The sequence below is a fragment of the Microcebus murinus genome, chromosome 16, assembly GCF_040939455.1.
Source record: "Microcebus murinus isolate Inina chromosome 16, M.murinus_Inina_mat1.0, whole genome shotgun sequence".
Lineage (NCBI taxonomy): Eukaryota > Metazoa > Chordata > Mammalia > Primates > Cheirogaleidae > Microcebus > Microcebus murinus.
The window spans coordinates 70,992,026-71,018,319 of NC_134119.1; the positions used below are offsets into that span (position 1 = coordinate 70,992,026).

A 26,294-nucleotide genomic window follows, 5' to 3' on the forward strand; every position below is an offset into this window, starting at 1 on the left:
TAAGGCGTTTGTGTAAAACAAACTACGTTACCCAGAAGGCACGGCTCCGTGCGACGCCGGCGGGCGCTGGGCCAATGACGGCCGAGGACACGGGCGTTTCCTGCCAGTCGCGGGGTTGGGGGTGGAACTTCCGGGCTCTTGGTGGCATACGTCATTTGGGCGCGACGGTTCCGTCCACGCCGGCTGCAGTGAGGGACCGGTGTTTCGTGGCTGCTGCCTGGGCGGCTCTTGGGAAATGAGCAGGTAGGCAGCTGAGACCGACCTCTGTGTCTTGGAACGGCCCGCGAACCGCCGCGTAACGGGGGAGTGCGACAGTCAGCCAAGGTCACCGCGTCCCAGGCAGGAGGGGACGCGGCTGGGCCCGCGGGACCCGCCCTGCTCTGCGCCTCCGCGGCCCGGCTTGGTCTACAGGGTCCCAGGATGGCGGCGGCGTGGACGGACCCTGCGCAGGTGAGCAGACGAGGGTTTTGGCCTTGCTGCTGCTGCTGCTGCTGGTGGTGGTTAGGAGGGGCCTCCCGGTTAGGATGGCAGCCAAGAAAAACGCGGGATTTCTCTTTGTATCTGCGCCGGTTTGTGAAAAGCGGCGCAGACTCGACAGTTAATGTCCAGTCGTAGTACATGAGAGACCGAATTACAAACGGGCAATAGCCAGGCTATACATTAAAAGTATGACTTTGTTCTGCAGTTTGTAGCAACCTGCCCAGGAAACCAATCCACTTTTCTACAGTGGACTACTCTGGAAGCCATCCTACGTTAAGCTTCACTTGCTAGGAGCAGGATTGCTGTGTCTAAGTGACAATCCAGGAAGCTAAACGATAACTTCTGTGACATTCAGCCCCAAATGCCCAAGATTTGATTAATAACTGACTCCCTAGGCCCGGTGCGTGGCTCACGCCTGTAATCCTGGCATTTTGGGAGGCCGAGGCGGGCGGATAGATCGAGGTCAGGAGTTCAAAACCAGCCTGAGCAAGAGTGAGACCCTGTCTCTACTAAAAATAGAAAGAAATTAATTGGCCAACTAAAAATATATAGAAAAAATTAGCCGGGCATGGTGGCGCATGCCTGTAGTCCCAGCTACTCGGGAGGCTGAGGTAGGAGGATCGCTTGAGCCCAGGAGTTTGAGGTTGCTGTGAGCTAGGCTGACGCTTAGCTCTAGCCTGGACAACAAAGCGAAACTCTGCCTCAAAAAATAAATAAATAAATAACTGACCCCCTAATTTTTGTCCATGATTCCAACATAGGACCAATCTATACATGCACCCTACCCAGGGAAAGCTATATATACACCTTATCCAGTCATATCGGATGACCTGCTTCTAGTTAGCACACCTACAGCTTCCCGTTGCCAACAGTGTCAGTCCTCTGATTGGTGCTGAGTAATTGGTTAGAGAATAAATAAATTAGGCTCCACGCCAGGGATTCCCATCACACACATAATCCAAACTCTCAGCCATGTCCTGCAAGTCCCTACCCTATCTACCCTGGCTGACCACCTCTAACTTTGTTTCCTTCCCTTTCCTTACTTCCTGCTCTTCAGACACACCAGCCTGATCATGCAAAGCTCTTTTCCACCTCCTAGCCTTCACCCATGCAGTTCCCTCTGCCTCAGACACTGTCCTCAGATCTCTGCAAGATTGCCTTTCACATCTTTTTGGCTCTGTTTAAATGTCGCCTCTCTTTGGAGAGGCCTTTCCTGGCAGTTCAGGCTAAAGTAGCTTCTTCTCCATTTGCCTTTGGTTTGCCTTTTTTATATAAGGAATCTGGCAAAATTTTAAAAATTGCTGAATTGAGGTCTCAGATGTTGCGAGGGCAAAGAGTGCGAATAACATAGGAATCATAATATTTGGCACTCATTGAGGCTTGATGTAAACTGAGGGGTGGGTGATATTTATTTCATTTAATCCTGATCTCAGAGTAAGATTCTATTATTAACACTGTTTTACAATGAGAAGACCTCAAGATTCTTACTTTTTTTTTTGCCCTGTGAGGAGCTCTTCATCATCACCACATGTTTAATTACTTGCCCAAAGTCACACAGCACTTAAGTAGCAGAAACTCATAATTAGTATGTGGACCACCAGAGCCTTTGTTTTTATAGCTAGTGGGCAGGGAAGCCCTAGAGGTGACACCTTAAATGAACTTTGCAGTCCTCCTCCAGAAAGTCACAGTGGCCATTGAGGGTGAAGGACAAATATCTAAGGAGAGAGAACTGTGTAGACAAAGACAAGATATATTGATTGTTTAAGAATGTGCAAGAGGGCCCATGAGGTTGGCATGGTATCCCCACCTGCTGTGGTCTTTGGCTAGATGTTCATCCCGCCTTTAACCCATACAACATTGTGGCCACTCATAAGCCTGTGTTCTCATGACCACAGCCTGCATTATCCTAGGCCACTTGAGTTTCCTGGTCCTGATGTACGTTGGCCTTAGAGATACCTGCCCGCAGGACTCAGGGAGGGAAAAGGCTAATGGTTATGCAATCTTCATCTGGGAATCTTTGGGGCCTGGGGAAAGGATGGAGAGGAGTTAGGGTAGTGAGCTAGTCCAGGCCCTGCCACTGCTCACGTGTTTGACACCGATGAGTTTAGTGATGAGTGTTTTTGCCCATGTAATAAAAATATTTTCAGGAGCTGCAGAAATGGATTGAATAACAAAAATATGTGGAAATGCTTCACAGCCTCATTACTGTAGATTCACTTCAGTGATGGAGGCTTGTTGGAGTTACACCATTAAACCCTGGATCAGAGGGACCTGGGTTCAAATTCCATCTCTGCTCCTAAGACATGAGACTCTGGGTGAATTTGTAGAGCTCCCTTAGCCTCAGGTCACTGTGACATGAAGGTGATCAAAGATAGTGTTGACCTCAGAGGCTGTAGGAGGAATGAAAAAATCCCAAAGCTTATCAAACACTGAATATTTTCTCTCTAAATCTCACAACTGTTACTGTAACATGGGAATTACTGTATTGATTTGAAAATTAAGGCTCAGAGATGAAATGAGGTCCCTAAGGTCATACAACTGGCAAATGTCAGTTTCAGGAATTTGTATTCAAATCTAGGAGTCTGACTTCAGGGCTGGGGATTCATAGTCACTTTAACAGAGGCTGCAAAGTTCTGCATGGGGCAGGAACTTAGCTGGACCAGTGAGGCTCAGGGACTGTTCTTGTTACCATTATTGCTATTGTTATCATTATAATTATTTCCTCATTTCAACATTCTATTGCCATTACTGTCTGCATTTCATGGTCCCATGTCACTGCCATTGTCTTCTTTCATTCTCTGATGGCTTCTCCATAGGAGACGTCTCTCTCTTACACCATTGTATTGTGTCCAGGCAATGTTTGTCATTCTCCTTCAGCCCTGTGCAAACTTAGGTCCTCAGGAGATACCTAGTGATGCGGGCCTTGATCTCTTTGCACCTTTTCCAACAATGCATATACAACAGCCCAGGGCTAACTCTGCTATTTGACTTTCCAGGTGTCTGTGACCTTTGATGATGTAGCCGTGACTTTCACCCAGGAGGAGTGGGGGCATCTGGACCCTGCCCAGCGAACCCTGTACCAGGAGGTGATGCTGGAAAACTGTGGGCTCCTGGTGTCTCTGGGTAAGGCCTTCCACTTCTGCCGTGCAGGGGACCTGCCTCCTCCTTTCTACCCTCCACCTCTAGACCTGGCTGGTTAAGAAGGCCTCGAACCTGCCTCGCCTCCTTCCCACAACTCACTTTTCTGGACTGACCGCTTCCTATCTGTTCTCCATGTGTCTCTTTGGGCAAGAAACAGTATTCTTTGGCTTGCAGCCAAAGGAGAAGAAAGTGTTAGAAGGCAGTGGGGTGTTTTGCAGAAGCCAAAGAATGGATTTCCAGCTGCACCTTAATAGCGCAGTGATGGGGGAACTGTTACTAGAATCCCCGCAGTTGTGTCCTGGCTTCTCTCCCTGGGTCTGCTCATGTCACTGTCTATTCAGTACAGCCTTTTCTGCCTTAGTGAGTTTGGGGCAAGAGTGGCCACCACGGGCCTTGTTTTCTGACCCCCAGCTTCCTTGTCTCTATTTCTCTGGTCTTTGTAGGGTATCCTGAGGCAGCAAATGCTGCCATCCCCTCCCAAGCCCATACTTTCCTTGATCTATTACCCAGTGCTCAGCAGAGATGGGCCTCTGTCTGAGGCTCTTTCTTGGAGTTTCAAAGAATCTGACTGAGGGAGCCTGGGTGGCTCAGGTATCCCCTCCACAGCTGAGTTAACAGGGTCAGGCGTGGTGGGATGTTCTCCAAGAAAGGGGTGAGTCAGGCAGACTGCCCCAGGAGGCGTTTGTTTTCTAAACAGCACAGTCTCAACCATGAGGCTTCTTTATTTCCATGTGCCGTCCTCATGATTTCCTCTTTCCTAAGTACAGGACGGAGAGCCTCTGCCGGTGTGAAGAGAGAGGGGTTTAGAGCAATGCTTCTCAGCAGTTGGCTCGTGCCCCCCAGAACACATTGGCAATGTCTGCATTCACTTTGTGTTGTCACACCCGGGGTGCGGGTGGTACTGGCATTGAGTGGGTAGAGTCCAGAGATAGATGTTGCTGAACATTCCACGGCGCACAAGACAGCCCTCTCAACAAATGTCAGGAGCGGCAAAGGTGAGAAACACCAGCATACACGATTCTCTGCTTGAAGATAATCACCAGAAACCATTCAGTTTGGAGAAGAGGAGGGTTTCAATCCAGAGCAATTCTTGAGACTCAGTTTAATGTAAGACATGACTATTGTTAGGGACTGGAATTGTGTTTTGTGCCAATGAGAAGAGATAAAACAAAGTTACAAAAGTTTGATTTGGGTAATTTATTATGAATTTTTTTTTTTTTTTTAAATAAAGTTCTCTATCTAACCCTGCTGACACCTTCACTCCCCTTCGTGTCCTTTCACCCTGAGCTCAGCCTGCTCCAGCCTTGCTGGGCTTCTTGCTATTTCCCCAAGTGCCCACCAGCCTCAGCCCTTGTGCTTGCTGTTCCCTTTGCCTGGAGTATTCTCGGGATAACTCAGCATTTCACATGGCCAACCCTTCATACACAGTCACCGCCACCTCACCCAGCTCTTTCCTGACCGCCAAACCTCAGAGAGGCCCCTCTCCCATCAACCCTCCTTGCCTCACCCCATTTATGTTAAGCCAGTGGTTCTCAAGCAGGGATGATGATGCACCTCAGTGTACACTGGGCAACGCGCGGACATGTTTTTGGTTGTCATATCTGGGATGAGGATGCAACTGGCATCCAGTGACAGAGACGTGAGATGCTGCCAAGCATGCTTGTGGTGCCCAGGACAGATCCTCTCCTTCCTTTTCCCACCAAACAAAATTGTCTGGACCTAAACGTCAGTCATGCCGAGGCTGAGAAACCCTGTTTCGTGGGTGTGTGGACACTTCGCTGGCATTTACAGACACCCTGAGGAAGCCATTTTTTAATTTCTTCTCTCTCCAGCCTCCTGAGGATCGTTGAAGGAAGTCTGAGTTTAGTGCTGAGTCTTTTTTTTTTTTTTTTTTTTTTTTAAGACAGAGTCTTACTCTGTTGCCCAGGCTAGAGTGCCCACCAGCCTGGCTCACAGCAACCTCCAACTCTTGGGTTCAAGCAATCCTCCTGCCTCAGCATCTCAATTAGCTGGGACTACAGGCATGCGCCACCATGCCTGGCTAATTTTTTTCTATGTATATTAGTTGGCCAATTAATTTATTTCTATTTTTAGTAGTGATGGGGTCTTGTTCTTGCTCAGGCTGCTTTTGAACTCCTGACATCAAGGGATTCTCCTGCCTCAGCCTCCCAGGGTGCTAGGATTACAGGCCTGGGCCACTGCACCCGGCCTGGTTACTTTTTAAGATTAAGAGAGTGCAGTTTTTAAATTTAGTGAGATTCCCAGGCATAACTATAATTTGAACTCCAGCATTAATTAAGTCTATGAAGTTTTGTCAGTTGTTGCATTTTAGCAAATTCTAAAGTTAATTTAGAGCCTATATTGTAGAGGCACAAAAGCAAATCAGTACTATCTTTTGATTTTTATAATATAAACTTCTTAGTATGTATTTGTTATATATGTGCTATATATTATCACCATGTAATTTGTTATAAATTTTCAGTATATAATTTTTAGATTTCCAATTCGGTTAAATTACGGACATTTTTAAAATTTACTTATGCTGTATAATTCACTTAATTAAAATTTTTATATATAATTTAACCTTTTTATTTATTTTCTACCTCTGTATTTTGGAAATATTTGTTTTTTTTAATTTTTAAAACTTAATAATCTAGAACTAGTATTATGTTTGCTAAACCTGGCATTTGTGTAGTACATAGATTTAAAGTTTTCTCCTCCCCCCCCCCCCACCGCACTTTAAACTTGTAGCTGCCTAAAGGCACAACATTTCCCCCTTTTACTTCTTTTTTTCTTATTTCTTTTTTCAGGCTTTTAACCTCTTCGAACAGTAGATTTTAGTTTCTGCCTCTGGGTAATAAGAGGAAAGGGGGTGGGGAAGTGGCTTGGTGCCTCTAGACTGCAGGCTGTCCCTGGTACAGCCTCTGTCCCAAGCGTAGTCCTTGCCCCCATCTAAAAGGGCAAGCCAGATGGCCATCCTCTAACAAGATGGGGAGAGAAAATAACTCAGTGGAGCAGCCCACCAGCGCCCTTGGTACTGTGGCACTGACGTCCCAGGACACTCTTAGATGAAGCATTTCCTCACTCTTGTACTGAAGGGTGAGGGGGGCCTCAGCCTTACACGTTAACCAGTTATCCTGACACAACTTGGGTCACCAACCCAGAAACTAGGCATATCTAACTCATAAAAGCAGACCAGTGAGATCAGTCTGTCCCAGAACCGTGCCAAGTAGGGAATTACTGTCCTTGCAGACCTAGACTGTGACACCTTTAAACCAGTGGTCCCCAACCTTTTTGGCTCTAGGAACCGGTTTCACGGAAGATAATTTTTCCACGGACTGGGGTGGGGATGGGTGCAGTGGTTGCGGGATGACTGAAGTGCATTACATTTATTGTGCACTTTACTTCTATTATTACTACATCGTAATGTATAATGAAAGAACGACACAACTCACCATGATGCAGAATTAGTGGGAGCCTGAGCTTGTTTTCCTGCAACTAGATGGTGCCATCTGGGGTTGATGGGAGACAGTGACACCGGAAGCGTGTTGCTTATGTCCAGTCTACTCCGTAATCTCATTTGGCTGCTGCCACGGCAGAAACCCTGCTTCACAAAGATAGGATGTTGGAAACGGAAGCAGCTTCTCAGTGCTTTTGTGACAATCTCAGGATATTCTGCCTGACTGTAATCCGGAATGTAGGGAGATTTGAAGGTGTCTCAGACATACTTTTAAGGCCACTGTCATTTGCGATGTCAAGCAGTTTTGATCCTCTTCTAGCACAGACAAAGTCGATTCACCTGGCTTGTTCAGAAATGGATCACAGACCCATTCCTTCCCAGTTCAGGGGTCTTTTGTGGTTGGGAAGTAATGCTCAAACTCTTGGAAGCTGAGATAGGTGATCGTGCACCAGCTGGGAGAAGTAACGTCCTGGCTCAGTCTTTTTCAAAATCTCTACTAATGTTTGGAACATGTCCAAAATGCCGGTGTTCACTTGTTGCCTCCATAATCCCAGTTTGGCTTTGAATGCAGTCACTTTTATCTGCTGACTTGAACCCAGTTGTCATTCTCCCTTGAGGTGACAGATGGAGTTCATTGAACAGGTTGAATATGTGTCACACAGAAGCAAGTTTTGTGACTCATACTGTGTCACTGAAAGGTGCTACCAGTGGTGATTGTCTACGAGCAATCTTTGGAGCAGCTCTTGTAATCAGAAACTCTGGCCAATGTTCTCCCTTTAGGAAGCCGTCTCACTTCTGTGTGTAAGAGAAGACACGTGTGCTCTGCGTCCATCTCCTCACAGAGCTGCGTGAACAGATGTGAGTTAAGGGCATGCACTTAATGTGGTTGCGAATTTGAATCACATCCTGCACGATGTTGTTTAGTTCAGGTGACATCTTTCGGCTAGCCAGCATTTTTCCGTGGGTGGCACGGTGCGTAGACTCACGTTCAGAAGCAGCCTCCGTGACCCGAGTAGTGAAACCAGAAAGCCGCCCAGTCGTGGCAGCCGCTCTGTCCATGCATGTACCGACACAAAATGACCAATTCAGTTTTCCTGATTTGCCATCATTCAAAGACTCGAATCGTTCTGCAGCTGTGGTGTTGGTTGGCAACAAAAGTGTGCATAACATATCGTCATGCACATTGTCTTAAAAGAATATATCACAGACAAACAAGCATTGTTGCCTTATTGTCAACATCCATAGACTCGTCACCCTGGATTGAGTACCATGGTGGCTCACTAATCCTCGCTAAGAGTTGTGCCTCAGTGTCCTCTGCTGTCCTCTCCTCGTCAGGTAGTCTAGTTATGGTGCTAGCCGAAAGAGGAGCATGTGCCGCCTTTCGAACTGCAGCCTCTGAAAAGCCAGACGCCCTCAGCAGCAGCAGGATCAGCTCTTCACCCAGAGCAAAGGGCTTCTTAGCTTAGCGCTGCGGTTAGCCACTGAGAGTCATGCTCCAGCAGACACATTGGATGAAGTGGTGGCCTTCGATAATTGCTTCTGTTCTTTGTGTTCATGTTATTTTCTTTTGAAAAACTCCAAAGGCTTGTCTTTTAATGAAGGCTGCTTGGTCTCCATGTTATGAAGCAGTTTTTTTTTTTTTTTTTTTTTTTTTTTTTTTTTTTTTTGAGACAGAGTCTCACTTTGTTGTCCAGGCTAGAGTGAGTGCCGTGGCGTCAGCCTAGCTCACAGCAACCTCAAACTCCTGGGCTCGAGTGATCCTTCTGCCTCAGCCTCCCGAGTAGCTGGGATTACAGGCATGTGCCACCATGCCCGGCTAATTTTTTTATATATATATCAGTTGGCCAATTAATTTCTTTCTATTTATAGTAGAGACGGGGTCTCACTCTTGCTCAGGCTGGTTTTGAACTCCTGACCTTGAGCAATCCGCCCGCCTCGGCCTCCCAAGAGCTAGGATTACAGGCGTGAGCCACAGCGCCCGGCCTGAAGCAGTTTTTAGTTGTTGGTTTTTTGTTTTTGTTTTTTTTTCTTGAGACAGAGTCTCACTCTCTTGCCTGGGCTAGAGTGCAGTGGTGTCAGCCTAGCTCACAGCAACCTCAAACTCCTGGGTTCTAGCAATCCTCCTGCCTCAGCCTCAGGTAGCTGGGACTACAGGCACACACCACCATGCCTGCCTAATTTTTTCTATCTTTAGTTGTTTGGCTAATTTCTTTCTATTTTTAGTAGAGATGAGGTCTCGCTCTTGCTCAGGCTGGTCTTGAACTCCTGAGCTCAAGCAGTCCATCCACCTCGGCCTCCCAGAGTGCTAGGATTATAGACGTGAGCCTCCGCGCCTGGCCAGTTTTTCAGTTTTGAAGTTTCCATGGCTTTGTTGGATGGCCAGTTGCCACGTATTATACAAAGCATGCTTGGAGAATGTGAATCATCTGTTGCAATGAACCTGTGATTTAAGTAGGACCCTTGGTATTTTCTTTTAAATGCAGCTTTCATTTTGTTGGCAGTCGTGTAGTCTTGTGCTGTCTCATCATTGGGTCTTTCTCTGTTTTCAAAGAAGCTCTCCAGGTCGGGCTCGGTGGCTCACGCCTGTAATCCTAGCACTCTGGGAGGCCAAGGCGGGTGGATTGCTCAAGGTCAGGAGTTCAAAACCAGCCTGAGCGAGACCCCCCCCCCCCCCCCCCGTCTCTACTAAAAATAGCAAGTAATTGACCAACTAAAAATATATAGAAAAAAATTAGCTGGGCATGGTGGCGCATGCCTGTAGTCCCAGCTTGGGAGGCTGAGGCAGGAGGATTGCTTGAGCCCAGGAGATTGAGGTTGCTGTGAGCTAGGCTGACGCCACGACACTGACTCTAGCCTGAGCAACAAAGTGAGACTCTGTCTCAAAAAAAAAAAAAAAAAAAAATTCAAAGCAGCTCTCCAGCAACATTTATTTTTTACTCATCTTTGCTAGGGTTAGCCTGTGAGCTTACCAAAACTGTGAGATACGTGCCCAGTGCGGGAAAGAGGCGTGGGTGGTAAATAAAATAATGGGCAGGCCATGTGTGGACTAAAATAAGTGTTGGATTGTGACTTAAAGCCTGCCACCAGATGCAGCTGTACAATTGAAGTTCATCAACTCGCTTGCCACTCTAAAGCCTGCCAGCAGATGCAGCTTAACTGTCTCTTGCCACTCAGTGATAGGGTTTGACATGAGTCTGCAAGCAGTTGATTTATTATGGTCTCTGTGCAGTCAGACTTCTCTGCTAACGACGGTCTGTGTTTGCAGCCAGTCCCCAGCGCCAGCGTCACCGCCTCAGCTCCACCTCAGATCATCAGGCGTTGGATCTTCATACAGAGCACAGCCTAATCCCTCCCGCGCGCCATTTACAGTACGATCTGTGCTCCTGCGAATCAGATGCCACCGCTGATCTGACAGGAGGCAGAGCTCAGGCGATGGTGCGAGTGATGGGGGGTGGCTGTGAACACAGACGGGGCTTCACTTGCTCACCTGCACTCACCTCCTGCTGTGCAGCCTGGTTCCTAACAGGCCAGGGACGGTTACTGGTCTGTGGCCCAGGGGTTGGAGACCACAGCTTTAGTCTATGGAGGCACCTGAGGAGCACTCCTTCAGGAGTCCCACAGACTTCAGGTTGGAAACCCATGCTGGCAAACAGCAGGTGTGGAGAAAGCAGCAGCAGGCAAAGGACAAGCCTGCCAGCAGTGAGCAGCGCCTTCCCAAGCAGAGCAGTGTGGCGCCGTCGCCTAGTGAGCTGACAGTTGTCTACAGACATGACCCTCCAGCCAACACTGAGTACCACTGCTTGGGGCACCAGTTGTATTAATTTGTGCCCACAGGGTTTAAATTTATAGCAGTGACTTAGTGACGACACGGAAAAGTCAATAGCATAGAAAGAAGAATTTATGATGTACAGAGAACAGGGCATGGCACCATATTCAGGGCCTCGTGGAGAAGCATCAGGAAGCGGGAGGGAGGGAAAAGCACAGGCCACAGGCATTATCCGGGGTTTCTTCTGGAAAGGCAGGCAGGGCATGGTCAGTGGTTTAGGATTGGCTAGTTTGAATAATTCTAGTGAGCTTTGGGGTGTGGGGGCTGTCCCTAGTTGTCTGGCACCTGGCAGTGGGTTGATTTAGGGCAAATGCTGCGTTGGTATGTGAAAGGTTGATAAAGGAAGTAGTTGTGGGTATGGTTTTGGACTGGGTGGTTTGCACATGAAAGGCATGTGCTTGTTCCCAGGGGAGTTGTTTCTTATCCTGGGGCTCAGCTAGCCTTGAGATGGGCAGTTTCTCCCAAAGTCTGAAAAGCCTTCAAGATGTTAAAACATGAAATACAGAAAATTATTGAAAAACATGATTGATATACCTGTCCTCGGCAAAGTCAGGGAAATAAGACCATTGCGTAGAGTCTGTCGTGAACCTAAACTTAACTCTGTTTAGAAGATGCTTCTTCATTTATGAAGCTACCTGTGTGGGGTTTTTATGTTGTTTTGTTTTTGTGAAGTAAAATCCTCTTTTTGTGAAATGTTGATGAGAATAGATGGTATTTGATGTTTCTGTAAATGTCCTTAAGTAACCACATCACCGTGGGACTGCGCGTTTGTAAATTTTTAATGGTTGATGAAATGCCTTGGTTTGGAGACACTGAGCCTGCTTCCTGCCACTGAGCATGGATCTTCCAGGTCCCGTCCATGCCTCATATCACCTACCACTTGCTCTCTGCGATGCTCGCAGTTTCCTTCTTAGCATAGTGCTTGAGAGGCCAGGATCCGGAGCCAGACCCCCAGTGTCCAATCCCAGCTCTGCTGCTTAAATCTTGTGGCCTTGGGCAATTACTGAAGTATCTGTGCCTTAGTGTGTTCACTGGTCAAATGAGCAATTGTCCAATCTTCCCAGGGCTGTGTCCAGGGTAAATGTGTCGCTGTATGAAAAGGGCTCAGAAGAGTGCCTGGGAGACCAGGGTGTGTGCAGGGGGGAGCCCTTGGGACTCCTGCTGCCCCGATACTGTTGTCATCCTCATCACTATTACCATGGTGGTCAAGCGTGGATGGGGCACGATCTGGGCATTGTTGTGGAGCTTTGTGTTTAAGCAGCACAGAGAGCAGAGATGCCAACACCTGGCTTTCCTCATTGGCTCGGCCACTCACCAGTTCTGTGCTCTTCAGGAATCACTTTAAGCCTGGTTTTCTTCATCTATAAAATAGTATTGATAGTGGTATAGACTTCCTGGGGATGCTTTGAGGGAATCCTCAAGTTGGATCCTCCATTTATTCCACGGTCTAGAGGAAGAGTGCTATAAAACATTGCTTAGGATGTGGAAAAGGATGGGATCAATGAAGACACATACCTTATTTTGAATGAAATGAGTTGATATTTGAAATATGTCAGTTTTTCTCTAAAGTATTCCATAAATATTGTTCAATTTTGAAATGACATAATGCATTATTTATATTGCTTGGCACAGTCCCTTGGCGATGGTTCTATCCTGTAAATACTAGCTTTTGACTTGCTATCGAGAGTAAAGCTTCCATGGCAGCATAGCGTGACATGCTCTTGGTTTCTGGGTCACGTAAGAGTTTTTAGTTTGGGTGGATGGGAGCAACTTCATTCCAAGGTCTGATCCTCACCCTGAAGTCCCAGACTACATGGAGGGTCTTTTTTTCTTTTCATCAAAATCATGTGTCTACTTTCTTTCTCCATGAACAGGTTGTCCCATTCCCAGATCTGAGCTGATCTACCAGCTAGAGTATGGGCAGGAGCCGTGGACAGTAAGAAAAAACCTCTCTCAAGGACTCTGTCCAGGTAGGAACTACAGTCTAGACAACTGGGAGGCCCTGTATGCTTGAGACTGGGAGGAGATCACTGGTCCTGGAATCTCAGGGAAGCTTCTTGTTGTGGCCTCTCTAGGAATTGGCAGCCCTGGAGCCCCTTCAATGTGGTCCCTCTCTTCTCCCAGCCCCATCTCACATGTCTTAGCCCCCTGGGGAGGAGTGAGATTGATGAATTGAGGTCTGTCTTGGGGCTCCAAGTGCTTGGGCCTGAAACCTGGCTTGTCCATCACTGGCCCTGTGGCTCTAGTGAAGTTGCATGATCTCATGTCTTTGTATATATTTTCAGCTAAGTTAACACTAGCTGCGGATGCAGACAAACTCCAAAATCCAAGTATTTCAACATAGGAAAAGGGCCTTTCTTACTCTCCCAATTTGTCTCTCTAGCTATATCCTTCCTACCACCGTTTTTCTCTTTCTCCATCAGCCCATTCTCTGAGTGTCAGTCAGACACTGAAGCAGTTTTTACTCATGTCTTCCTGCATCTCCTGTTTTGTAGAATCTGTTGGTGACATTTGGCCTTCTCTGTCCCACATCTGGACTTCTGAGGGCACTGAGGCTGACTTGTGTTGGTTGGTGCTCCTGCAGAGTCATGATCTCTCTTCTGTGTTGGTCCACTGAGCCAGCCTGTGTTTTTGTGCCATCTCTCTCCAGCTCTTCAGAGTCTGTTCTAAACTTTCTCCCTTCTTCCATTCTACATCCCAACTTTTTTTTTTTTTTTTTTTTTTTTTTTGAGACAGAGTCTCACTTTGTTGCACAGGCTAGAGTGAGTGCCGTGGCGTCAGCCTAGCTCACAGCAACCTCAAACTCCTGGGCTCAAGCAATCCTTCTGCCTCAGCCTCCCGAGTAGCTGGGACTACAGGCATGCGCCACCACACCCGGCTAATTTTATATATATATATTAGTTGGCCAATTAATTTCTTTCTATTTATAGTAGAGACGGGGTCTTGCTCTTGCTCAGGCTGGTTTCGAACTCCTGACCTTGAGCAATCCGCCCGCCTCGGCCTCCCAAGAGCTAGGATTACAGGCGTGAGCCACAGCGCCCGGCCTACATCCCAACTTTTGTATATCAGAAGCACCTAAACTCTCAGGCTGAACAAGAAACTCATGATCTCGCTCACTTCTTTCACCTCACAAGTTATTGAATGGTCCTGCCATCCAAGCAGGGTAGAAGACTGGATCCAGCCTGAGATGACTCATCAACATCTACATTTCCATCAGTCCCCACATCCAGCTATCCTCAAATCCTGTCCATTTTACATCATGCACGTCTTATGAATTCATCCCCTCCACCATACTTTACGCCAAGGCTTCATAATTGCTTTCCTAGGGGATTTTAATAGACTCCAAATTGCTCTGTCTGCATCTGCTTTGTGCCTCTGGTCTGCTCTGTGTCCTGCATGCGGTCTGGCACTCAGGCCTTGTTCCAAACAATTAGCACTTCCCCATCCACCAGTGTCTCAGCACATGTGTATCAGCAAGTTTCCATGTTGAAAACAAAGTCCTTGTATTACAAGTTTGGACATCAGACCTTACATGGTCATCTCAACCTCTCATAATGCATAGCTTCTGTCCCCTGGGGGAAGAGGTGGTGTCCCTCGCTACGGCGAATTCCTTCCCCAGAGTCCAGATTGCACCTTTTCATGGACATTCCTTCTTCACTTATATTCTGCTTGTTTTGTAAATTCTTTCTCGGTACGAAAATATGCTCAAGTTCCTTACACTTGAAGAAAATGAAATAAATAAATACTCATGGCTCACAATGTATTCATATATTTATTCACATTCTGTACACTTAATTGGTTACATACTTCCTTTCTTATATAAACAATGATGCTGTGGACATTCCCGAATATTCATCTTTTACGTATGTAGGAGCATTTTTTTCATAGTATTTCTTGGAGTGAAATTACTGGCTATGCAGAAATTATAGGCTATGCAGATGTTCAAGTTTGCAGGATCATTTTCATTGTTTTGTAAGTGAGCCTCTGCCAGTTTCCATTCCTCCAGGAATGTATGGGAGGTCTCATTGATCCATATCTTATCTAATATTTGATACTGTAAAGCTCCTTAATGTTTGATGATCAAATCGACACAAAATAATATATCTTGTGTTCTTATTTGCGTTTTCCTCATTGCTAATACTTAGCATCTTATAGGATTTTTGGCCAACTTTTATTTTCTTCTGTGAAATGTCATTTCATGAAAATTGCCTGTTTTCTGTTAACTTGTTTGCTTTTCTCTTTTTGGTTTGGTTTTTGTGCATTTCAGATGCCTACCTTTTATCAGTTATATTTGCTGCAAGTATATTCGTTTAGATTTTAAAAATTAAAAAAAAGTATTTATTCTCTGGAGTATCTTTTGTTGAATAGAGGTTTTTATTTTAGTGGTCTGATTTATGACTTTTCTTATAGGGATAGTGATTTGTGTCTTATATAAAAATGTTGCTTTACCCCAATATCGAAAAGATATTCTTATTTATTTTATTCTAAGTGTTAAAACTTGGCATTTTACATTTAAGTCAGTATCAACCTGAACTTGATTTTGTGTATAGAATGTGATGTAGTTATTTTCATTCCCCTTGTGGGTAAACACTTTTTCTTAACTCGTTTTCTTAATAGTCTCCTTTTTACCACTGAGCTGCTGTTCCTCCCCTGCCATCTACCAAACCTCCATTTGTGAGAGTGGATTTCTGAATTCACCATTCATTTTTTATTGCCATTTTGCACTGAATGCAAATACAGATCTCTGTGCCAGTACCGCTCTGCTTTGTGACCCCTGTCCCTCCCGGGAGTGGCACTACTAATCCCCTCTTGTGACCTAAGTCAGAATCTCAGGAATCAGCTCCCTCTACCCTCATCTTTCCCTACATTCTCATCAGCTCCACCCTCAGTTCCTTTGTACTTTCTGTCTCCTAAGGCCATGGTGCTCTTTGTACTTTCTTTTTGAATCAAGTCCTTTGCAGTCAGTAAGTCTCTCTTCATTGCGTACCTCCTACTGGAAAACTCCTCTGATTTCTTTCTACCCAGGGTTAGCCCAACTCAAGGTTAAGGGACACAGTTTTGCAAGACTACTAAGTCTATCCAAATCCTCTAATTCCAACTGCAAGTTCAGGGATTTCCCAAAAGTACCCTCAGTTTTCATAATTTGTTAAACTTCCTAAAACCTATTATGCTCACAGCTATGTTTATTGCAGACAAAGGATACATATTACAAGAGACATGGAATGTGGGGCCGAAGGGGTTCCAAACACAAAGCTTCCATGTCCTCAGGGACTCGTCATCCATCCAGCATCAGTCTATGGTGATATGTGCACAAAGTATTGCTGACCCAGGAAACTCATCGGAGCGCCGGTATTCAGTTTCATTGAGCTTCATTACATAAGCACTATTGATTGAATCATTGCCCATGTGGCTCAGAGCCATAGTCTACTCACTAGTTGATCTTTCTGGTGAGGCTAGCCCTTAACCAGAGTCATCTCTTTAGAACAAACTACCTAGGGGCCTATAATGAGTTACCTTTGTGTAAATATTCCATCTGGCATTGAGGAGGTATCTCCACTCTAGACCCTGTCTCCTTATCCAGCCTCTCTACCTGGTCTCACTTTCAAGGGGTCAAGAATCCAAAGACCAGAAAGAAAGAAATTACAAGAGATAACAAAACAGTAGATATTAAGGCACTATTTATAACTTCATTTTTTTCACTGAATCAGTGATTTTGTTTCTTCTATTTTAACATTACTAACAGACCCTTTCTGTTTGTTGGATTTCTTTCAGATGACAAAGGAAAACCCAAGACTTCAGAACCTACCACTTGTAAGGCAGCCTTACCTGAGGGAGTCTCACTCCAGGGACAACTAGCAGAAGGAGCATCAGGGGAACTCCAGTTGGGGCAAGCCAAGGATCAGAATGGGCCATGTGAAATGCAAGGAGGACACCAGAGATCAGGGGTAGATCCCCAAAAGGAGAACCTTCCTGGGAAAATAAGCTCTGAACATGATAATTTAGGGACAGCTGATGGTATGTGTTCAAGGATTGTACAGGAGCAATCCTCTTTAGGAGGTGCTGTCTATGACCGTGACTCACAAGGATCGGGTAAAGATCCCATGCTTCAGGAAGAGGAAAATATCTTTAAATGCAGTGAATGTGGAAAAGTGTTTAACAAGAAATGCCTTCTTGGTCGGCATGAGAGAATTCACTCTGGAGTGAAGCCCTATGAATGCACAGAATGTGGAAAAACCTTTAGCAAGAGCACATACCTCCTTCAACACCACATGGTCCACACTGGAGAGAAACCCTACAAATGCATGGAGTGTGGAAAGGCCTTCAACCGCAAGTCACATCTTACACAGCACCAACGGATTCACAGTGGAGAAAAACCTTATAAATGCAGTGATTGTGGAAAGGCCTTCACCCACCGCTCTACTTTTGTCTTGCATAACAGAAGCCACACTGGAGAAAAACCCTTTGTGTGCAAAGAGTGTGGTAAAGCCTTTCGAGATAGACCAGGTTTCATTCGACACTATATCATCCATAGCGGTGAGAATCCCTATGAGTGCTTTGAGTGTGGCAAGGTCTTCAAACATAGGTCATACCTCATGTGGCACCAGCAGACTCACACTGGGGAGAAGCCCTATGAGTGCAGTGAATGTGGGAAAGCCTTTTGTGAAAGTGCAGCCCTGATTCACCACTATGTCATCCACACTGGGGAGAAGCCCTTTGAGTGCCTCGAGTGTGGGAAGGCCTTCAACCACAGGTCATACCTCAAGAGGCACCAGCGGATTCACACTGGGGAGAAGCCTTATGTGTGTGGTGAGTGTGGAAAGGCCTTTACCCACTGCTCTACTTTTATCCTGCATAAAAGGGCCCACACTGGAGAAAAACCTTTTGAGTGTAAAGAATGTGGAAAAGCCTTTAGCAATAGGGCAGACCTCATTCGGCACTTTAGCATCCACACAGGAGAGAAGCCCTATGAGTGTATGGAGTGTGGAAAGGCTTTTAACCGCAGGTCAGGCCTTACAAGGCACCAGCGGATTCATAGTGGAGAGAAGCCTTATGAATGCATTGAGTGTGGGAAAACCTTTTGCTGGAGCACAAACCTCATTCGACACTCCATCATCCACACTGGAGAGAAGCCGTATGAATGCAGTGAATGTGGAAAGGCCTTCAGTCGCAGCTCATCCCTCACTCAGCATCAAAGGATGCATACTGGCAGAAACCCTATCAGTGTACCAGATGTGGGAAGACCTTTTACAAGTGGGCAAAACTCAGTTGACATTCAAGAACTTTTAATGGGAAAAAACTTTTTGAATGTAACCACGGAGGAAAATCTTTTGCAGGAAGAAACATCCTACATAGCATCTGATCATGCATACCAAAGAGAAACCCCACAAGTGTCTTCACTGTGAGAAAGCCTGTTACAGAATATCACTTGTCACCTAAGGAGTCATATTAGAAATTCAATCAGTTTAGAGCCTTATTTTCCATCTAAGAATTCACCCAGGAGAAAGATCCAGTGGTTATCTGTGCCCTTAGGAAAATATTTAGCTACATCTTTCTCCTTAGTTTACAGTGCAATGTTATCTCAGGAATTTTTACAAAAAGGAGGTGACAGAAAAAAGAAAAAGAAATACAAGTACTGCTTCTTTCATACTACTCTTGTATATGTATTCATTGCTATCCAGTGTCAGGAAAGTTAGACAGTTGAGGACAATTCTAGAATCTTAGTGAATGTCGTCTTTGTTGCACAATATTGTCTATCCTCTCTATCCTTGAGCATACTTTTTTTGAAAAATATGAAGGCTTGAGTTATGAAATACTTTCATATCACATTTTATTGCACCACTTAAGACTGTTGAGGTCTTTACTTTTTAAAAAACCCTTTTTTTTTTGCTCAAAAAACTGAAATCTGTAAAAAAAAAAACTTTTTAAAATGTGGTTCTTAGCATCTAACACTCAGAATTTTTCTTGATTACCATCTATTGGTTTACTTGAGTGCTATAGCTATATGGCAATCTCAAAATTGGGTAATGTGATTTTTTTCTCTTTATGCTTTTTATTTAAAGTGATTTAGCATTCCTAGTTCTTTTGACTTTCCATATATACTTTGGGATTAGTTTTGCTGTTTTCACAAAAAAATTCTTGCTTGGATTTTGATAGAAATTAAGTTAGATCTGTAGATCAGTATGTCAAGAATTAGCATTTTTACTATGTTGAATCTTACAATTCATGAACATGGCATAACTTTTTATTTATTTAAGTATTCCTTGATATATTTCATTATTGTTTTATAATTATACACTATAACTCCTGTACATTTTTCATTTGATTTACATGTTCATATCTTTAGTGATTGGAAATGGCATTGATAGTTAAACATTCAGTTTCCACATGATGTTTGGTAGTATTCAGAAATATTATTTTTTGGACGTTTCGCTATCTTCTGAACTCAGTTATTATTTCTAGCCATTTCTTTTGGGAAAAGTCTTATGATTTCAAACATAGAGACGTCATCTGCAAACAGAGATAGTTTTATTTCTTGTTTCCCATCTGTATACCTTTCCTTTTGTTTTGTTTTATTTTGTTAATGCAGTAGATAGGATTTCTAGCATGATATTGAATAGAAATAGTGAGAAGTCATCCATGCCTTGTTCCTGATATTAGAGGGGAAATGTTAAATTTCTCATTAGTATAAGTTTTTTACATAAAGTTTCTTTATCAAGTTTAGAAAGTTTCACTCTAGTCCTAATTTGCTGATATTTTTGTTGTTATTAATAAGTGTTGGATTTTGTCAAATGCTCTTTCTCCATCAATTGATGTAATTCTATGATGTTACTTCTATAGTCTGTTGATATGATGTATTGAACCAGCCTCACATCCTTGGGATAAATTCTACTTGGTCATGGAGTATAATTTTGTTTATATATTTTGTTATAGTATTCCATTTGCTTGTATTTTGTTGAGGAAGTTTTCTTCTAATTTCATAACTGATAATCTGTAGTTTTCTTCCATTTTCTTTGAATTGTTATTATCCAGTTTTGATGTCTAAGTGATACCAGCCTCCCAACATGAATTGAAGAGTTCAATTCTATTTTTTGGAAGACAGTGTATAGAATTGGTGTTATTTGTTCTTTTAATGTTTGGCAGCATTCTCCAGTGAACGATTTGGGCCTGGAGATTTTTCTTTTGGATGATTTTTAATTATGTATTTATTTTATTTAATAGAGAACTATTCAGAGTATTTCATATTGGATGACCTTTTATAGTTCTTTTCAAGGAATTATTCCATTTTATGTAAATTTTCTAATTTGTTTGTAGCATTGTTTGAAATATTCCCTTATCCTTTTGATGACAGCAGGATCTGTACTTATGTCTCTTGCTGTATTTTTAATATTGGAAATATATCCATTTTCTTATCTTTTTAAAATTTTTTAGACATTTATCAGTTTTGTTGCTCATTTCAACAGAATTGATATAAAGAACCACCAGCACTTTATATCACTGATTTTTCTCCACATTTCTGTTCTTAATGTCACTGATTTCTGCTCTGATCTGCATGTATTGTATTCTTTCCACTTGCTTTGGTTATTTTTGACTCTTAGTAATTTCTTGAGGCAAGTGTTTAGATTATTGATTTGAGGCTTTTTGCTTTTTTGATGTAAGCTTTAACTTGTATAAATTTACCTCACAACATTAGCTTCATCCTACAAGTTTTAATGTTTTTAATTACATTTTATTCAATTTGAAACTTCTTGATTCCTTTTGCGACATCCTCTCTAACCTATGAATTATTTAGAAATATATTGTTTAATTTTCTAGTGTTTGGAGTATTTCCTGCTATCTGTTTGTTCTATATTTCTAATTTGTTTCACATTTGATCTTACTGTTTAAATTAGTTGACTTTTTTTTTTTTTTTTTTTTGACCCAGGATATGGCCTATCTAGTATAGCTGCTTGGAAAGAATGTGCATTCTGCTGTCACTGGATGATGTTTCTGTAAATGTTTATACAATCCTGTTGGTTGGTGGTGTTATTCAAGTCTGCTATCCTTGCTGATTTGCTGTCTAGTATTTCTGTTAATTGCTGTGAAGGGGTGTTGAAGTCCTGAACTGTAATTGTGGAATTATCTGTTCCTCCTTTAAGTTCCATCAGTTTTTGTTTCACATGATTCAAAGCTCTGTGGTTTGGTGCATATACGGATAGGTTTGCCAAGTCTTCTTGGCATATTGCCCCTTTTATCATTATATAACGTCCTTGTGTGCTCCTGTTAATTCTCTTGGCTCTGAAGTATACTTTATTTGATATTAATATGGTCACTTCTGTATTTTTTGGCTAATGTTTGGATGGTTTATATTTTTTCATCATTTTATTTTAAACGTTATGTCACTACATTTTAAGTAAGTTTCTTATGAACAGGATATACTCAGGTCATGATTTTATATTCATTTTTCATATTTCTGTTCTTTAATTGGTATATATAGACTAAACTTAAAATAATTATTGATAAGTTAGTGCTTAGCCTGCTGTTTCATGATTTGATTTTTTTAAAATTTCCTATTTATTCATTTTTGTTTTGTTTTTGTTTTTTGGTCTTCCTATAAGTTCAATGTTTTTTAGAATTCCATTTGATATATCTGTAGTGTTTTTTAGTATATCTCTTTGTATTATAAATTTTTTAGTGGTTGCTCTAGATATTGCAATGTGCATGTATAACTTGTCACAGTTTAATGATATCAACAATTTAGCACTTTGATATATAGAAACCTTACTTCCATTAGGTCCCTTTACCTTACCTATTAATATAATTGTCCTAAGTAGTTCCTCTTCAAAAAATAAGTATTATGTTAGAAGATGTACCTTTTGCTTCATTTGTCAAACATTTTACAAAAGCATTGTCTGCTTCTTTATCCATTCCATTGTGTTTTCTTTTTACTTGGAATCACAAGTCCTCTTCTGTTAACATTTCCTTTCTATTTGGTGAACTTCCTATAGCTTTTCTCCTAGGGTAGTTCCAGTGACAGATGGTCTTTGTTTTTCTTTCTCTAAAACTGTCTTTATGCTTCATTTATTCCTGAAGAATATTTTTGTGGGATATAAATTTTAAGGTTAGCAGTTTTTTGAGAAACATGCCTGTTTATTCTGTCTGCAATGGTTTCAGATGAGAAATCTGCTACCATTGTTCCCCAAATTGTTGTTTCTGATTTCATAATGCGTTATTTCTCTCAAGCTGTATTCAAAGTTTTTTTTCTTTCTTTTTTTTTTTTTTTTTTTTGAGACAGAGTCTCGCTTTGTTGTCCAGGCTAGAGTGAGTGCCGTGGCGTCAGCCTAGCTCACAGCAACCTCAAACTCCTGGGCTCCAGTGATCCTTCTGCCTCAGCCTCCCGAGTAGCTGGGACTACAGGCATGCGCCACTATGCCCGGCTAATTTTATATATATATATCAGTTGGCCAATTAATTTCTTTCTATTTATACTAGAGACGGGGTCTCGCTCTTGCTCAGGCTGGTTTTGAACTCCTGACCTTGAGCAATCCGCCCGCCTCGGCCTCCCAAGAGCTAGGATTACAGGCGTGAGCCACAGCGCCCGGCCAGTTTTTTTTTTTTATTGTCTATAGTGTTCAGAAGTTTGATTATGATAGATAAGGCATGGAATTTTTTGAGTTTATTCTCTTTGCTCTTTGCTCAGCTTTTTGATCTGTAGGTTTGGCCTTTTGCCAAATTTGGGCAATTTTCAACCATTTCTTCAAATATTTTTTCATCCCCATTCTTTCTTCTCTCTTTCTGGAACTCCAATAATATGAATGGTAGATCCACAGGTCCCTTATGATCCCATTTCTTCTTCCAGTCTATTTTCTCTGTTTTTCATATTGATAAATTTCTATTGGTGTTTATTCAACCTCTATGATTCTTTCCTCTGTCATATCAAATCTACTGTTGAGTTTATCCAGTAAGTTTTCATTTTTGTTTTTGTGTTTAACAGTTCTTTAATTCCCATTTGGTTATTTTGTACATCTTCTGTTTCTTTAGTTTTCTGTTGGTTTGTCGTGATATTTGGATAGAAATCCTAAATTATCTGAAGGAATGGAAAGACCTGTAGTCTTTTCTATTGGCATCCTCAAATATTTTTGTGAACAGGTCTTATATCTGAGGGTGGTAGGCAGATCATTCAGAGTTGTGTTCTCTAGGGCAAGTTTGTGGGTAAAATTCCCAAGCTCTCTAAGCCTTGTTGTGTTCTCTAGGTGAAGGGTCCCTTCTTGTAAGATCACCCCTACCCTTTGTTGTTGGTTATACATACCCCTCCCTGAACCAATTTGTCTAGGCTGTCTTTTGTACTCAATTGTTTAGTCTTTATTTTTTCCTTATTAGTCACCTTCTTTCCCATAACCTATAGCTATGTTCAAATCTCAAGCTTCATCTCCAGCCAGTTTCTACCCTGCTTTCCCATTGGTCTCTGCCCATTCCTTTTCTTTCTTTCCCTCACAGACATGCCCTGTGTAACTGTTCTGTTAACTACCTGTCCCCAGCCCCTCACATCCCTTTTATTCCACAGACACTGCTGAATGGCTCCCACCACTGTCTCCTGACTTGAGCAGGTCTCACAAAGGTCCCTGTTGACCCCCTCATCTTCCTTTTGGGACCTGTGTGCTACCTATGTACTGCTCCTCTCTGTCTTAAAGGTCATTTCCTGGCTTCTGTGAATTCCTTTCTCTTATATAGCATTGGTGTCTTTCTTCCATCTATTAAACAATTTTACTTCTCGGGATCATGACTGTTGCTTTTCTAACTTGTGCACCTCACGGGTAAGTTAATTTCCCTCTGAAGGCATTTTACTCTCAATGATCTATGTAGTTTACCTAAATCCATGTCTCCAGGTTGAATGTTTCTCATGTTCGTTACCCACTAGTCATCCTTCTGCACCTTCTCTGTGTTCATACACACTGAGCCTATATGCATGTAGCCTGTGCCTGTGGCATTGGCCATGGGGATGTACCCCTAGTAGTCATAAGAGCAAACAAACATATAGTATTACTGTGTTTCAGACATCTTTTTTCTTTCTTTTTTTTTAAGAGACAGGGTCTCACTCTGTCACCCAGACTGGAGTGCAGTGGCATGATCATAGCTCACTACAGCCTGGAATTCCTGGGCTCAAGGGATCCTCCTGCCTCAGCCTCCCAAGTAGCTAGGACTACAGATGCACAGCACCTCACCTGGCTAATTTTTTAATATTTTTAGAGATAAGGTCTTGCTATGTTGCCCAGGGTGGTCCAAAACTTTTGGCCTCAAGCGATCCTCTCACCTTGGCCTCCCAAAGTGCTGGGATTAAATGCGTGAGCTTACCATTTCTGGCCTCAGACGTTGTTTTGAATGTTTTACACCATTAGCTCTTGTTAACCTTTATAACAACCTTATGTGGTAGGTAATGTTATTGTCCCTCTTTAGCAGATTAGAAAACTGAGGGACAGGAAGATTAAGGAATTTGTCAAGGTTTTGTGATTATGAAGTTTAGATTTAGGGATTGGAAGCCAGATAGGCTGGCTTCAGAATCCATGTCCTTAACCACTTTATTCCATTTCATAGAATGGGCCTTTGTTCCTGGTCACCATTCATTTTTACTAAAATGGATCAAACAGTGCTCATTTATCTGTAATGTAACATTCTCATTTGACAGTATGTCTTGGCTATCCCTTCAAGCAAGTGAGATAAACCAAACTCACTCATTGATGTCTTCATAATCTGTTGTAACTTTAGAAAATACAAATTATCTGGGTTTGAGGAAATGGGGGTTGGGAAGTGGGTAGGAGTAAAGAAGGGCGCTCAGGCTTGCATTTGGTTTTAGGTTTTGTGTATGAGGTACTGGAAAAACATCTCAGTGAATCCCACTAACTTCTGCCTTGTTACCCAAGCTGTGCACATTGCAACCATCTCTCCTTTTTCTTGCATCATCCCACATCCAGCCACTGCCCCTTTCTGTTCTACATTTTTGTTCCTTAGTAGACCCTAAATATGTGTGTGTTTTGGTGAATGGTGACACACAACAGGATATTTCTGTTATAATTTTTGGTTCTCTCATGGAGTGTTTACTACAAAGCTTTGCATATAGGTGGCACCATATATGATATACCTTGTCTTGAAGAGAATCTATATAAACTTTTATGGACAGATGTACCAGATTTTAGAAATCATGATGAATGACTGTGTTGGAATCCACAAGACCTACCCCCAGGTTCAGTGATTTTCTAGGAAGACACAGGATTCAGCATTTTGTCATACCCAGTGGCTATCATTTATTACACAAAAGGATACAAGGCAAACTCAGTAAAGGGAAAAGGCTGATAGGCTAAACAGAGGGTACCAGGCACAATCTTCTAGAATCCTGTCTCAATGAAGTACATGTACTTAATTTAAGCTCCATCTGGGACTTATGATAACACCTGTGAAATGTCTACTAGGGAATCTCGTTGGGTATTCATTACCCAGAGTTTATATTGGACACATTTTCTAGCACATGTCACAATCCTAGACCTCTAGAAGAAATAGGAGGTGTTCGGCATAAGGCACATTGCACAACAATTTAGGTATCTGGAGCTAGTTCTCTTTTCGGGAAACAGTGGGAAACCTCCTGAAACCGAAAGTCAGGGTTGAACCTTGCAAGATCAAGGGATAGCAATCTCAAGCCTGCTATATTCTTTCTCTTTTTCACAGTAACTTAAGTGGACTCAAATGCTAAGTTCAAATTTCTGTAACAAACATTAAGCAAATACAGTTTTCTACAACAAAAATAAATCATAACTTTGAGATGAAGTCTTATATACTTGTTAAACATAACCAAGAAACAAATTCACAGTGGAATTTTTTTTTTTCCTCCGAGACAGAGTCTTGCTCTGTTGTCCCGACTAGAGTGCCATGGTGCCATTGTAGCTCACTGCAACCTCGAATTCCTGGACTCAAGCAGTCTTCCTGCCTCCCCAATAACTGCGGGCTAATTTTTCTACTTTTTGTAGAGACGGAGTCTTGCTCTTGTTCAGGCTGGTCTTGAACTCCTGAGTTCAGGCAGTCCTCCCAAGTTGGCCTCCCATCATAGTGGAAGTTCTTAAACAAGCCAAGATTCAATTTAGTGATGACAAGGAAGTGTTGTGAGAATGAACCTTGCCTCTGCCTAATATCTTACATAGGTAATGGCTTTAAGTGGTTTGACATGCAAATATTCCCTTTATTAACCTTTATTTCTGCAAAGATGTAATGACCAGGTAAATGCTGTGTATTTCCATAGTACTATGTCAATTTCTCATCTACTTTTTGTTCTTGCTATTGAAAGTTGTAGCCTCTGGCTGCAAGAAAGAGATAATAAGGGGTTCATAATTCCTGCACCATTAAATGTGGATAGCTTGAGAATAA

General features: G+C 42.8%; 1 protein-coding gene across 3 annotated transcripts; it reads left to right on the forward strand.

Moving 5' to 3' along the window:
* The first annotated feature begins 138 nt into the window (after positions 1 to 138).
* ZNF805 (zinc finger protein 805) lies at positions 139 to 21,378 on the forward strand. 3 transcript variants are annotated; one of them, XM_012751403.3, is made up of 4 exons: positions 139 to 243; positions 3,477 to 3,603; positions 12,782 to 12,877; positions 16,680 to 21,378. In XM_012751403.3, exons 2-4 carry the CDS (start codon positions 3,570 to 3,572, stop codon positions 18,308 to 18,310), a joined length of 1,761 nt encoding a protein of 586 aa, XP_012606857.2. In that variant the 5' UTR covers positions 139 to 243; positions 3,477 to 3,569; the 3' UTR covers positions 18,311 to 21,378. The 3 variants fall into 3 exon arrangements, with proteins under 3 accessions (XP_012606857.2, XP_012606855.2, XP_012606856.2); XM_012751401.3 differs by having other exon boundaries at positions 139 to 450; positions 16,680 to 21,375; XM_012751402.3 differs by lacking the exon at positions 12,782 to 12,877 and having other exon boundaries at positions 139 to 450; positions 16,680 to 21,377.
* Positions 21,379 to 26,294: the final 4,916 nt, after the last annotated feature.

Excerpts from the sequence above, each read along its gene's own strand:
- ZNF805 (XM_012751401.3), top strand. The coding sequence starts at position 421 with ATGGCGGCGGCGTGGACGGACCCTGCGCAG. Across the intron at positions 3,604-12,781 it reads TGGGCTCCTGGTGTCTCTGG|GTTGTCCCATTCCCAGATCT; the intron begins GTAAGGCCTTCC and ends CTCCATGAACAG. Across the intron at positions 12,878-16,679 it reads CTCTCAAGGACTCTGTCCAG|ATGACAAAGGAAAACCCAAG; the intron begins GTAGGAACTACA and ends GATTTCTTTCAG.